Source organism: Oncorhynchus clarkii, chromosome 22 (assembly GCF_045791955.1).
Source record: "Oncorhynchus clarkii lewisi isolate Uvic-CL-2024 chromosome 22, UVic_Ocla_1.0, whole genome shotgun sequence".
Lineage (NCBI taxonomy): Eukaryota > Metazoa > Chordata > Actinopteri > Salmoniformes > Salmonidae > Oncorhynchus > Oncorhynchus clarkii.
Window position 1 is genome coordinate 29231307 of NC_092168.1, and position 13104 is coordinate 29244410.

Here is a 13104-nt window from a genome sequence, read left to right on the forward strand (position 1 = left end):
CTGTAACATAACAAATGTGGATAAAGTGAAGGGGTCTGAATACTTTCCAAATGCACTGTACCTCTGTCATCCATCTATCCAACTCTGCTCATAACGTTTGATTAGTAACATTCCAAGAAGGCATGAATTATTGAGTTATTAGTAGTTTTACACTTTGGACATGACTCTGCCATTGTGCTGTAGAATTTGTTCATTTTATCTTGTATAAAAAATATTTATATACATGAATTTATACTGGATTAAGCATACATTTTTGTTAACTGTAACCTCATTAGTTATGTACCATCATTCCCTCCATCTTGTGCCAATATTAGTTCATTTTCAATCTTGGTTCCAATACTTTACTTGAAAAAAAAGAAAAAAAAGATTGTCAGTTGTATAGGCTCTCTGCAAGGTTTAGTATAGCTTACCTATTATATTAATATAATTTCCTGACTCAAATAGGATTCCTTCAAGATTGCTCTGATGTCGAAAAGATTTCAAATCAACATTTTGTGATTAAAACTTAAATTGGATGCATTTTAAAATATCTACATTGGCCAACCTAAAATTACTTTTTAAAGCTGTCATGGAAATAAATGTGTTTCCTATTACCAGGTAATTTATGGTTTCTATGCCTTTAATTTTCCATGTGGGCCAATGTATCGATGAATTCTGAAAAGCTATCCAAGGATTGTTCCATAGGGTTTTGTTTCCAGGGAGTGATATTGGTTCTTGTAAAAAAACAAACAAAAAAATTGTTCCATATTATTGTTTTCTTAACTATGAAGTTGTTCATGTTATTAGCTTTATCCTTTAAAAATAGACATGTAAAAAGATTCTGGGGGTGAGAATGCACATCTTCAATTTTTACCAATTGTTCCTCTTTAGTGCATTTAACTATATTGCAAGTATATACTATATTACTATATTGTACATTACTATATTGTACTATAGTACTATATTGCAAGTAGCAAGTTGATACAATTTCAAGTCTGTAAGGTTTAAACCACCCTCAGACTCAGGAAGATGTAAAACTTTGCTTTTATGCTATGAATTGTACTTGCCCATATAAAAACTCTTATTACCGAGTATACTTTTTAAAAGAATGTCTTCGGTGGGGTAATCGGTATTATCGAAAATAAATGCAAAATTTTGGGCTGCCATGTCATTCTAAAGAGGTTTATTCTACCTGTAGCGTTCCATTTCTCCAAACGTCATATTTTGAAGTTAAGGGTTAAGTTTAAGCACTCATTCCGAGGATTAAAGCTACAATATGTAACTTATTGGGGGCTGACAAAATTAACATTGCGTTATAGACCGGTCATTCTCATTGAAAGCAGTAGATCTGTTCTATGTGCGCTACTTCTATGCTTCCTGTTCTTAAGTTTAGTTTTTGCATCTTTTACTTTTTGTACACCAGCATCAAACAGCTGAAAATACAATATTTGTAGGTTATGGAAAAGATCTCTCACAGCATTTCGATGGTAAAATGATTCTCTACACTATACTTGCTTGTTTGGTCACATTAACTGAAATTAGGCTAACTATTAGAATTTTTGCAACCAGGAAATTGCGGACCAATTTCTGTAAAGTGCACCATTAAGGTTTGGGGTAATGTCACGAGGGACTAGGTGTGTGAGGAAGAATCAGGCGCAGAGAGCAGAGAGTTCCACAGGAAGAAGTGCACTTTAATACGGCACAAAAAGCAATGCCCACAACACAGGGCGCGGAAAAATATGGACCAACCCAAAACACAAGGTACCAGGTCCAGAGCACGAACACACCTAATAACACACACACACACACGTAATACAAGAATAATCCCGCACAAAACAAGGGCGGGTATACTAACTTTAAATAAGGAAGCCCATCAAGCAAACACAAATAGACACAGGTGCAACTAATAAGACAAAACAAACAGAAAACGAAAAAGGGATCGGTGGTGGCTAGTAGGCTGGTGACGACAACCGCCGAGCACCGCCCAAACAGGCAGGGGAGCCAACTTCGGCAGAAGTCGTGACAGGTAAGGTTAAAACATCAAGTTTAGGCACTCATCCTGAATGGTTAAGGATAGGATTAAAACAAAAAAAAAACAGTTTCCATGACTGGGATTGAACCAACCTTCTGATCCAGAGTCATGGGGTACGGTGACCAGTTTTGAAGGCACTTCCATATGTCCTCAGGACATGGATAGATGTCATATTTCGACGTCAATCTTGAACGATCTCCCTGAACCCATTTCACCATCGTATCACTTACCCAGTGGCTTATTGCTATCATACATCTGGACGGTCACATTAATTGTTTCATTCATTCTTATACATACAGGTATATTCTCTAGCCTGCCTGCCTGGTTCTGCTTTTGCCAACATGAACTAACAACAACAAAGAATTAGCATTGTGCGGTCATGCCACCACCTTGAGCTGTCGTCCTGGACCTACAAATGCCTTGGCTTGTATGGGTCAATTGTATTGGTGGAGCTTTGCGGAGTACATTCCGTTGTTGTGATGTGGGCTCAAATCCCAAGTCCTCAGTGGCAGGGATGGACAGTGGCTAGAACAGACAGCGTTTCTGATTGGCTTTGAGCTGAGTGGTTCTGACTGACATTGTTTCTGATTGGTTCTGAGATTAGTGGTTCTGAGTGATATTGTTTCCGATGGCTGATAGTTGAGTGGTTCTGACTGATGTCCCTTGGACTGATTGACTGGCCTCATGACAGGAGAGAGTGTTGCTTTGTTTAACCCCACAAAGTAAGGAGCAGTTTGCTAATTTACTCCACGAGGCATCCATCGTGATGGGATGAAGACCTTCTGTGGACTTGGCTGACATTGTTGCTGGCCGGAATGGCACTATTTTTTTGAAGAGCCATTGGATGGAAGTTGTCTGTAGGAACAGATTTAGGATGAGGGCTCCCGTGTGGCGCAGTCACTGCATCTCAGTGCTAGAGGCGTCACTACAGACCCTGGTTCGATTCCAGGCTGTATCACAACCAGCCGTGTTTGGGAGTCCCATAGGGCAGCGCACAATTGGTCCAGCGTTGTTAGGGTAGGGCCGGGGTAGGCTGTCATTGTAAATAATATTTTTTTTTCTTAACTAACTTGCCTAGTTAAACAAAATAAATAAATCGGATCAGCTCATCCATCACAAAGCTTAACATGAACCATTAGGGGGGAACACTAAACTGAACCTAGGTCTAGGGGCAACATACATTCAATGTTTTCCAAATGAAGAATCGGAATTATAAACTTGAAGTCACCTTCATCTTGAAGTCACTTTTACAGTACATTTACGGTAAACCTACATTAAAGTAACCTACTGTGAAAATGAGTGGTCCGACCTTCTAAATTGATTTTGCAAATGTGAAAAGGTTGTAGGCATAGCTAATGTCGTTTAAAATGGGGGAATATATATATACATGTGTGTGTGTATTTGCCATTTAGGATAGGCCTAAGCTCCACATTACATTGCATATTAAAATTCCATCCACAAAGAATTTGCAATCCAAGTCTACCTGGAATAGCAGCAACAACACTGGCCATCGATAATCTGAAGAAATGCTGATGCCCAGCTGGATAACACACAATTTGCCGGCTGCCATGCACACTGCCGTTGTGTTGTCAGCTAACACCCTCTAGCGCCGGGCGCCCTGCACAGATGCTGTCTTTCTCTCCACTCTGTCGTTAACGGGAGTTTTACCTTTGTCTGCTGCAGCAGTCAGTACATGCTGGCACGGAACGGGCTACAGAGGCACTACACGCGTGCTCACACTGACCAACTGATACCGCGCCACTTGAAGTTCGGAACTTTCGGTCACGAACCACATCCTGGCGTCTTCTATTTCCCTCATGAAGGAATCACGCATGCACTTGGATGAAACTAGGAAATAAGATAATGCAGCTGATGAGGAATATTTGATTAGATGTCTAATTCACTGTCAACACAGTGAAATACAGTAGGCTCCGACGCGGAACGCAAAGTTTTCATGATCTAGTATTTAGTCGTTGAGCATTGCCATGAATACTGTGAGCCTACATTTAGTCTTGATGTTAGTTTCTGCCGCGGTGTGAACTTCACCAACCTTCCTCAGCTCTCCGCGGGTCATGCGACGGATTTCTTCCAGTACAGCCGTCTGTCAGCGCTTTCCAGCGGGGACTGGATGTGAGGAGGGTCTGGGGAGAGGAAAGACGCTTCGCTTGGAATCTAAAGGCACTTTGTGACCAGGTTTCTTCTCTTGGATAGTCTCCTGCTCGGCGCGGTGCTGGGCAGCCTGTGGATGGTACAGCAATGACATTAGGAGAAAAACTCTGCCTCGTTTTCCTCTTTCTGCGGATTGTCTTCACTCCTTCCAGCCACGGCAATCAAGGTGAGAGATTTTATCTGCGACTGACTTTGGAGAACACTTAAAAGTTTAATATTATCCTTAATTAGTTGACATATTTATTTATCGGATAAAAGCTGTCACACTTGTGAAACGTGTGTCGCATTTGCTTTCCTCACTCCACCCGCGCCAAAATGTAGCCAGAACACAGTAGCCTAAATCAAAGATTACAGACGATCAATAGCCTATATATACTTAATGTCAGCCTACATTAGGCACGGTCAATACATAAGTCCGTAGCCCTACATTCTTCATCGAGACCAGCACGCGTGTTTTTCCAAATGCGTGTCTGCGTTTATAATAGCTTGAAAATAGCACGCAGTTTGATTTTGAATCAATGAACTGACGACTAATCAACCGTTCATCTTGTGTTGTAAAAAAGACTGGGAGGACCACAACCTAACCGTAAATAACGCACAGAGCCCTTTTGTTCTGCGCAACGGAGGCAGGCAGGACGGTGAGAAGTTGATAACCTGGGGTGGCAAATCAGTTAGGCTGCTTATGTACGTCCTTCAATTACAAGAACAATACATGGTTTCACATTAGATTCACAAATTGACAATACTTATCCAGTCAAAAATAAGCCCAGTTATTTGTAAAAGCAGTGGCTATGATTTAATTTAGTAGAGACTGAGGTTAAACATTTATTTGAGGCCATACTATACCTTGAAACTATACAGATTCCTTGGTCCAGGCAGATTGATTGTCTCAGGTGAATTGAGCCCTCAGCAGGCTTTTGGATCCCATTACTGTTCCATTCTGCTACACTGACCTGCTGCATTACTGCAAACCCAATATGAATCACACCATATAATGAAATCACCCTTTGGTTGCCTTTAGAGGTGAATCTATTTACTTTCTCTGTTGATATGATGTTGTCTTTGTCTCTGCTCAGCTGCTGGATGTGGTTATAGAAGCTCAGGTGTGTGTGTGTGTGTGTGTGCGCGCTATCCCTCAGGTTTAAAATAGTCCTATTGATTCCACAGGGACACAGGGATGTGGCCCCTAGGTTATATGTTATTGTTCTCCCAGTTCAATAAAAGGGAAACGACTCCCTCTTCACCCAGGCAGGTGCTACATAAAACCCCCAGTGTGTGTTTGTGCTGCTGTCACAGATTGAATGATGATTGAGTTGATGAGTGGTGTGTAAGCTTTCCAGTCAATCCTATGGTGTGTCTTCCAGCCTCTGTCCGTGCTGCTGAAACCATTTCTCTGCACTGTGTGGGGGTGGGTGTGCCTGAGTGGGGCTGTTTGGGTGTGCCTGAGTGGGGCTGTGTGTGTGTTTGGGTGTGCCTGAGTGGGGCTGTGTGGGTGTTTGGGTGTGCCTGAGTGGGGCTGTGTGTGTGTGTGTGTGTGTGTGTGGGTAGGTGTATTTGTGGCATCCAGATGGATGTGTGTTTCTCACCTGCTGTAGTTGGATTAGAGGCCTTAAGACATGTCACACTTCATCAGAATACAGTTCTACAATGTTGTTTTTACTCTGCTAGACAAACAGCATTATGCTTTTAAAACCCATGTGTCAAATGTTGTATATTGCTTTGAACCGGGTGAAGCCGAGCGCCGTAGATTGGGGATTTCACAGGCAGAATTGGGCTTGATGTCAGCTGAGAGGAGAACAATGAAAACCAATCAGTGTCCTCCTCCCTGGCTGGGAGAAGCTGAATGCAGCATGTCAGACAATCCCCCACACCAACACTGGTGTTCTGCAGGGATGTAAAGAGTTATCTTTGTTTTAACAGCTAGGCTGCCAAAAAACCAATACAGCGCCAGCAAAACTCCCACTGAAAGAACAATAACAGTGAGTACTGTATAGAGAAATCTGAAACTTGGCAGTGTTTGTGTAGTAGGGCTTAGTTAATAAGGATTGGCTAAATTAAATAAATTGCAGAGATTCTGAGAATAATTTCAGTCCACTGTTGTGCTATTGTTGTACAATGTCCCCAAACTAAAGTGTTGATCCTTTTAAATGAGGCAGGAGATTCCATGGTTCACTGGCTCCTGCTATGCTGCTGGGCCCAGACACCCCTCCAATCTCTCATTAAAACAAGACAAATATCCCCACAAGGACATTTAATTCCCATTTGATCTGATCTTATTTGAGCAGTTTGGTCTCCATAAGGACAGGTCTCCATCCCAAACTACTAAACACCTTGATAAAGTTGTGTTGTCAGTGCATTCATCAACAGCCTGTCTCAGTGGCGCCACCTGCAGCTGGCTCTGCATGGAATCAAGGCGGGAGATGGAAAACTAACTTAACATTGTCAGAAATAATTACCTCAATGGTAATGTTTGGATAGGGTATACCATAAACGGGTCTTAGATCTGTGATTAGGGTCGAGGTGTGATATGTGGTCTGGTAGTGAATGGGTAGATGGTCTGTTGATGGCTTCTCCTCTGTTTGACACACATACTGTACATTCCTCTTGTTCTAACACTAGACCATCCAACCCTGATGTGTCAGTGAACGGCCCTCTAATGAAAGGTTGCTACAAGTCTCTTTGTGCTGCCTGTGTCAAGCCTGTCGTGTAACTGTCATTCAGGGTCAAACCGTGTTATGAAGCCTCTGCATTCTGCACACAATCTTTCTATTCTGGACAAATCTCAACTGTAACTGTCCCTCACAGTGATGCTTCATCTGCTACTCTGTGGTAAATTCTCATTAAAAGACCTTAACGTATCTCATGGTGCTAATATCTGATCTAATTAGCTTCTACTTCTGACTTGCTTGGCCACAGTTCTGACATTAAGTTGTTAAATAGTTCTCTGATTTATCTTGAAGGAGTAGGAGCAAAGTGGCTCCCGACCTCTCAGCTTGTCTGTACTGTAGATACTCCTGTCAGCTGTAGATAGTCCTGTTAGCCTGTCTGTGTTGTAGATACTCCTGTCAGCTGTAGATACTGTCAGCTGGTCTGTACTGTAGATACTCCTATCAGCTGTAGATACTCCTGTCAGCTTGTCTGTGCTGTAGATACTCCTGTCAGCTGTAGATACTCCTGTCAGCTGTAGATACTCCTGTCAGCTTGTCTGTGCTGTAGATACTCCTGTCAGCTTGTCTGTGCTGTAGATACTCCTGTCAGCTTGTCTGTGCTGTAGATACTCCTGTCAGCTGTAGATATTCCTGTTAGCCTGTCTGTGTTGTAGATACTCCTGTCAGCTGTAGATACTCCTGTCAGCTGTAGATACTCCTGTCAGCTGTAGATACTCCTGTCAGCTGGTCTGTACTGTAGATACTCCTATCAGCTGTAGATACTCCTGTTAGCCTGTCTGTGTTGTAGATACTCCTGTCAGCTGTAGATACTCCTGTCAGCTTGTCTGTACTGTAGATACTCCTGTCAGCTGTAGATATTCCTGTTAGCCTGTCTGTGTTGTAGATACTCCTGTCAGCTGTAGATACTCCTGTCAGCTGTAGATATTCCTGTTAGCCTGTCTGTGTTGTAGATACTCCTGTTAGCCTGTCTGTGTTGTAGATATTCCTGTTAGCCTGTCTGTGTTGTAGATACTCCTGTTAGCCTGTCTGTGTTGTAGATACTCCTGTTAGCCTGTCTGTGTTGTAGATACTCCTGTCTGAGCTGTAGATACTCCTGTCAGCTGTAGATACTCCTGTTAGCTGTAGATACTCCTGTTAGCTGTAGATACTCCTGTTAGCTGTAGATACTCCTGTTAGCCTGTCTGTGTTGTAGATACTCCTGTCTGAGCTGTAGATACTCCTGTCAGCTGTAGATACTCCTGTCAGCTGTAGATACTCCTGTTAGCCTGTCTGTGCTGTAGATACTCCTGTTAGCCTGTCTGTGTTGTAGATATTCCTGTTAGCCTGTCTGTGTTGTAGATACTCCTGTTAGCCTGTCTGTGTTGTAGATACTCCTGTTAGCTGTAGATACTCCTGTTAGCTGTAGATACTCCTGTTAGCCTGTCTGTGCTGTAGATACTCCTGTCAGCTGTAGATACTCCTGTCAGCTGTAGATACTCCTGTTAGCCTGTCTGTGTTGTAGATACTCCTGTCAGCTGTAGATACTCCTGTCAGCTTGTCTGTGCTGTAGATCCTCCCGTCAGCTTGTCTGTGCTGTAGATACTCCTGTCAGCTTGTCTGTGCTGTAGATACTCCTGTCAGCTTGTCTGTGCTGTAGATACTCCTGTCAGCTTGTCTCTGCTGTAGATACTCCTGTCAGCTGTAGATACTCCCGTCAGCTTGTCTGTGCTGTAGATCCTCCTGTCAGCTGTAGATACTCCTGTCAGCTGTAGATACTCCTGTCAGCTGTAAATACTCCTGTCAGCTGTAAATACTCCTGTCAGCTTGTCTGTGCTGTAGATACTCCTGTCAGCTGTAGATACTCCTGTCAGCTTGTCTGTGCTGTAGATACTCCTGTCAGCTTGTCTGTGCTGTAGATACTCCTGTCAGCTTGTCTGTGCTGTTGATACTCCTGTCAGCTTGTCTGTGCTGTAGATACTCCTGTCAGCTTGTCTGTGCTGTAGATACTCCTGTCAGCTTGTCTGTGCTGTAGATACTCCTGTCAGCTTGTCTGTGCTGTTGATACTCCTGTCAGCTTGTCTGTGCTGTAGATACTCCTGTCAACTTGTCTGTGCTGTAGATACTCCTGTCAGCTCGTCTGTGCTGTAGATACTCCTGTCAGCTCGTCTGTGCTGTAGATACTCCTGTCAGCTCGTCTGTGCTGTAGATACTCCTGTCAGCTCGTCTGTGCTGTAGATACTCCTGTCAGCTTGTCTGTGCTGTAGATACTCCTGTCAGCTTGTCTGTGCTGTAGATACTCCTGTCAGCGTGTCTGTGCTGTAGATACTCCTGTCAGCTCGTCTGTGCTGTAGATACTCCTGTCAGCTTGTCTGTGCTGTAGATACTCCTGTCAGCTTGTCTGTACTGTAGATACTCCTGTCAGCTTGTCTGTGCTGTAGATACTCCTGTCAGCTTGTCTGTGCTGTAGATACTCCTGTCAGCTGTAGATACTCCTGTCAGCTTGTCTGTGCTGTAGATACTCCTGTCAGCTGTAGATACTCCTGTCAGCTTGTCTGTGCTGTAGATACTCCTGTCAGCTGTAGATACTCCTGTCAGCTTGTCTGTGCTGTAGATACTCCCGTCAGCTTGTCTGTGCTGTAGATACTCCTGTCAGCTTGTCTGTGCTGTAGATACTCCTGTCAGCTGTAGATACTCCTGTCAGCTTGTCTGTGCTGTAGATACTCCTGTCAGCTTGTCTGTGCTGTAGATACTCCTGTCAGCTGTAGATACTCATGTCAGCTTGTCTGTGCTGTAGATACTCCTGTCAGCTTGTCTGTGCTGTAGATACTCCTGTCAGCTTGTCTGTGCTGTAGATACTCCTGTCAGCTTGTCTGTGCTGTTGATACTCCTGTCAGCTTGTCTGTGCTGTAGATACTCCTGTCAGCTGTAGATACTCCTGTCAGCTTGTCTGTGCTGTAGATACTACTGTCAGCTTGTGTGTGCTGTAGATACTCCTGTCAGCTCGTCTGTGCTGTAGATACTCCTGTCAGCTTGTCTGTGCTGTAGATACTCCTGTCAGCTTGTCTGTGCTGTAGATACTCCTGTCAGCTTGTCTGTGCTGTAGATACTCCTGTCAGCTCGTCTGTGCTGTAGATACTCCTGTCAGCTTGTCTGTGCTGTAGATACTCCTGTCAGCTTGTCTGTACTGTAGATACTCCTGTCAGCTTGTCTGTGCTGTAGATACTCCTGTCAGCTTGTCTGTGCTGTAGATACTCCTGTCAGCTGTAGATACTCCTGTCAGCTTGTCTGTGCTGTAGATACTCCTGTCAGCTGTAGATACTCCTGTCAGCTTGTCTGTGCTGTAGATACTCCTGTCAGCTGTAGATACTCCTGTCAGCTTGTCTGTGCTGTAGATACTCCCGTCAGCTTGTCTGTGCTGTAGATACTCCTGTCAGCTTGTCTGTGCTGTAGATACTCCTGTCAGCTTGTCTGTGCTGTAGATACTCCTGTCAGCTGTAGATACTCCTGTCAGCTTGTCTGTGCTGTAGATACTCCTGTCAGCTTGTCTGTGCTGTAGATACTCGTGTCAGCTGTAGATACTCATGTCAGCTTGTCTGTGCTGTAGATACTCCTGTCAGCTTGTTTGTGCTGTAGATACTCCTGTCAGCTTGTCTGTGCTGTAGATACTCCTGTCAGCTTGTCTGTGCTGTTGATACTCCTGTCAGCTTGTCTGTGCTGTAGATACTCCTGTCAGCTGTAGATACTCCTGTCAGCTTGTCTGTGCTGTAGATACTCCTGTCAGCTGTAGATACTCCTGTCAGCTTGTCTGTGCTGTAGATACTCCCGTCAGCTTGTCTGTGCTGTAGATACTCCTGTCAGCTTGTCTGTGCTGTAAAAACTCCTGTCAGCTTGTCTGTGCTGTAGATACTCCTGTCACCTGTAGATACTCCTGTCAGCTTGTCTGTGCTGTAGATACTCCCGTCAGCTTGTCTGTGCTGTAGATACTCCTGTCAGCTTGTCTGTGCTGTAGATACTCCTGTCAGCTTGTCTGTGCTGTAGATACTCCTGTCAGCTTGTCTGTGCTGTTGATACTCCTGTCAGCTTGTCTGTGCTGTAGATACTCCTGTCACCTGTAGATACTCCTGTCAGCTTGTCTGTGCTGTAGATACTACTGTCAGCTTGTCTGTGCTGTAGATACTCCTGTCAGCTTGTGTGTGCTGTAGATACTCCTGTCAGCTCGTCTGTGCTGTAGATACTCCTGTCAGCTTGTCTGTGCTGTAGATACTCCTGTCAGCGTGTCTGTGCTGTAGATACTCCTGTCAGCTCGTCATTGCTGTAGATACTCCTGTCAGCTTGTCTGTGCTGTAGATACTCCTGTCAGCTTGTCTGTGCTGTAGATACTCCTGTCAGCTTGTGTGTGCTGTAGATACTCCTGTCAGCTCGTCTGTGCTGTAGATACTCCTGTCAGCTTGTCTGTGCTGTAGATACTCCTGTCAGCTTGTCTGTGCTGTATATACTCCTGTCAGCTTGTCTGTGCTGTAGATACTCCTGTCAGCTGTAGATACTCCTGTCAGCTTGTCTGTGCTGTAGATACTCCTGTCAGCTGTAGATACTCCTGTCAGCTTGTCTGTGCTGTAGATACTCCTGTCAGCTGTAGATACTCCTGTCAGCTTGTCTGTGCTGTAGATACTCCCGTCAGCTTGTCTGTGCTGTAGATACTCCTGTCAGCTTGTCTGTGCTGTAGATACTCCTGTCAGCTTGTCTGTGCTGTAGATACTCCTGTCAGCTGTAGATACTCCTGTCAGCTTGTCTGTGCTGTAGATACTCCTACAGCTTGTCTGTGCTGTAGATACTCCTGTCAGCTTGTCTGTGCTGTAGATACTCCTGTCAGCTGTAGATACTCCTGTCAGCTTGTCTGTGCTGTAGATACTCCTGTCAGCTTGTTTGTGCTGTAGATACTCCTGTCAGCTTGTCTGTGCTGTAGATACTCCTGTCAGCTTGTCTGTGCTGTTGATACTCCTGTCAGCTTGTCTGTGCTATAGATACTCCTGTCAGCTGTAGATACTCCTGTCAGCTTGTCTGTGCTGTAGATACTACTGTCAGCTTGTCTGTGCTGTAGATACTCCTGTCAGCTTGTCTGTGCTGTTGATACTCCTGTCAGCTTGTCTGTGCTGTAGATACTCCTGTCAGCTTGTCTGTGCTGTAGATACTCCTGTCAGCTTGTCTGTGCTGTAGATACTCCTGTCAGCTTGTCTGTGCTGTAGATACTCCTGTCAGCTTGTCTGTGCTGTAGATACTCCCGTCAGCTTGTCTGTGCTGTAGATACTCCCGTCAGCTTGTCTGTGCTGTAGATACACCTGTCAGCTTGTCTGTGCTGTAGATACTCCTGTCAGCTTGTCTGTGCTGTAGATACTCCTGTCAGCTGTAGATACTCCTGTCAGCTTGTCTGTGCTGTAGATACTCCTGTCAGCTTGTCTGTGCTGTAGATACTCCTGTCAGCTGTAGATACTCACTTCCTATCATTTGATCACAGAGCTTTGTTTATACAACCAAATCAATTTCCCCACGTCTCTTTTCATCTCTCAAAATGTTCTACTACAGCTGACATTTACTGCCAAAGTGAATGGTTAAGGTGAGGGTTAACTGATTAATGGTTAGGGATGGCAAAGGGATCCTAGACGGATCCACTAACGTCACTCCACACACCTGGTTTAGCAGACAGGCCCCAGGGATCAGCGTTTCCATGCTAGAAAACAGATTCATAAGCAGGCCCTGTAATGTTCTATTAATACCCCACTAGAAGTCCTCTGGGAACACTGCTGCTCTAGGCAGGGTCCTACAGGTCCCACTGGCTACTGGGAATAAACTACACTACACCGAGAGAGAGGCTGTTATAAAACACACACACACACAAATGACACGCAGACACAGACAGGCGCACCTACACGCAGAAACACACATTAACATATTTTCATAATGCATAACTGTACAGAAGAGGGGAATAAAACATTCCAAACATTTATGAATAAAATCTTGAACTCCTATGCCATTATCCAGCTTAGCGCTACCATCTGCCCTGGTGTAGTACATGGCACATGCTGGATAGGCCTCAGCGGAGAATCATAAAATTCAAGGCCTGGCTTTCAACAGCTACCAGTCAGACCAGGCAAAGCTAAGAGCAGTCGGTTTGTGGTAACACTGAGATGTGGTTGAGATCATTGTAGGGTTGAGTTGCAGAAAGTTTGATGAATAAGGCCAGTGGTTAAGTATAGATTTACACTGAATGAGAAATAGATT

General features: G+C 44.3%; 1 protein-coding gene across 1 annotated transcript in view; it reads left to right on the forward strand.

The window, feature by feature from the left end:
- Positions 1-3738: 3738 nt before the first annotated feature.
- The window catches only part of LOC139380743 (ephrin type-A receptor 6-like), a 193992-nt gene continuing 184626 nt past the window's right edge, over positions 3739-13104 (forward strand). Inside the window, exon 1 of the mRNA XM_071123725.1 lies at positions 3739-4346. Coding sequence (XP_070979826.1) covers positions 4268-4346 — 79 coding nt within the window. The 5' untranslated portion in view covers positions 3739-4267. The remainder of the gene's footprint in view (positions 4347-13104) is intronic.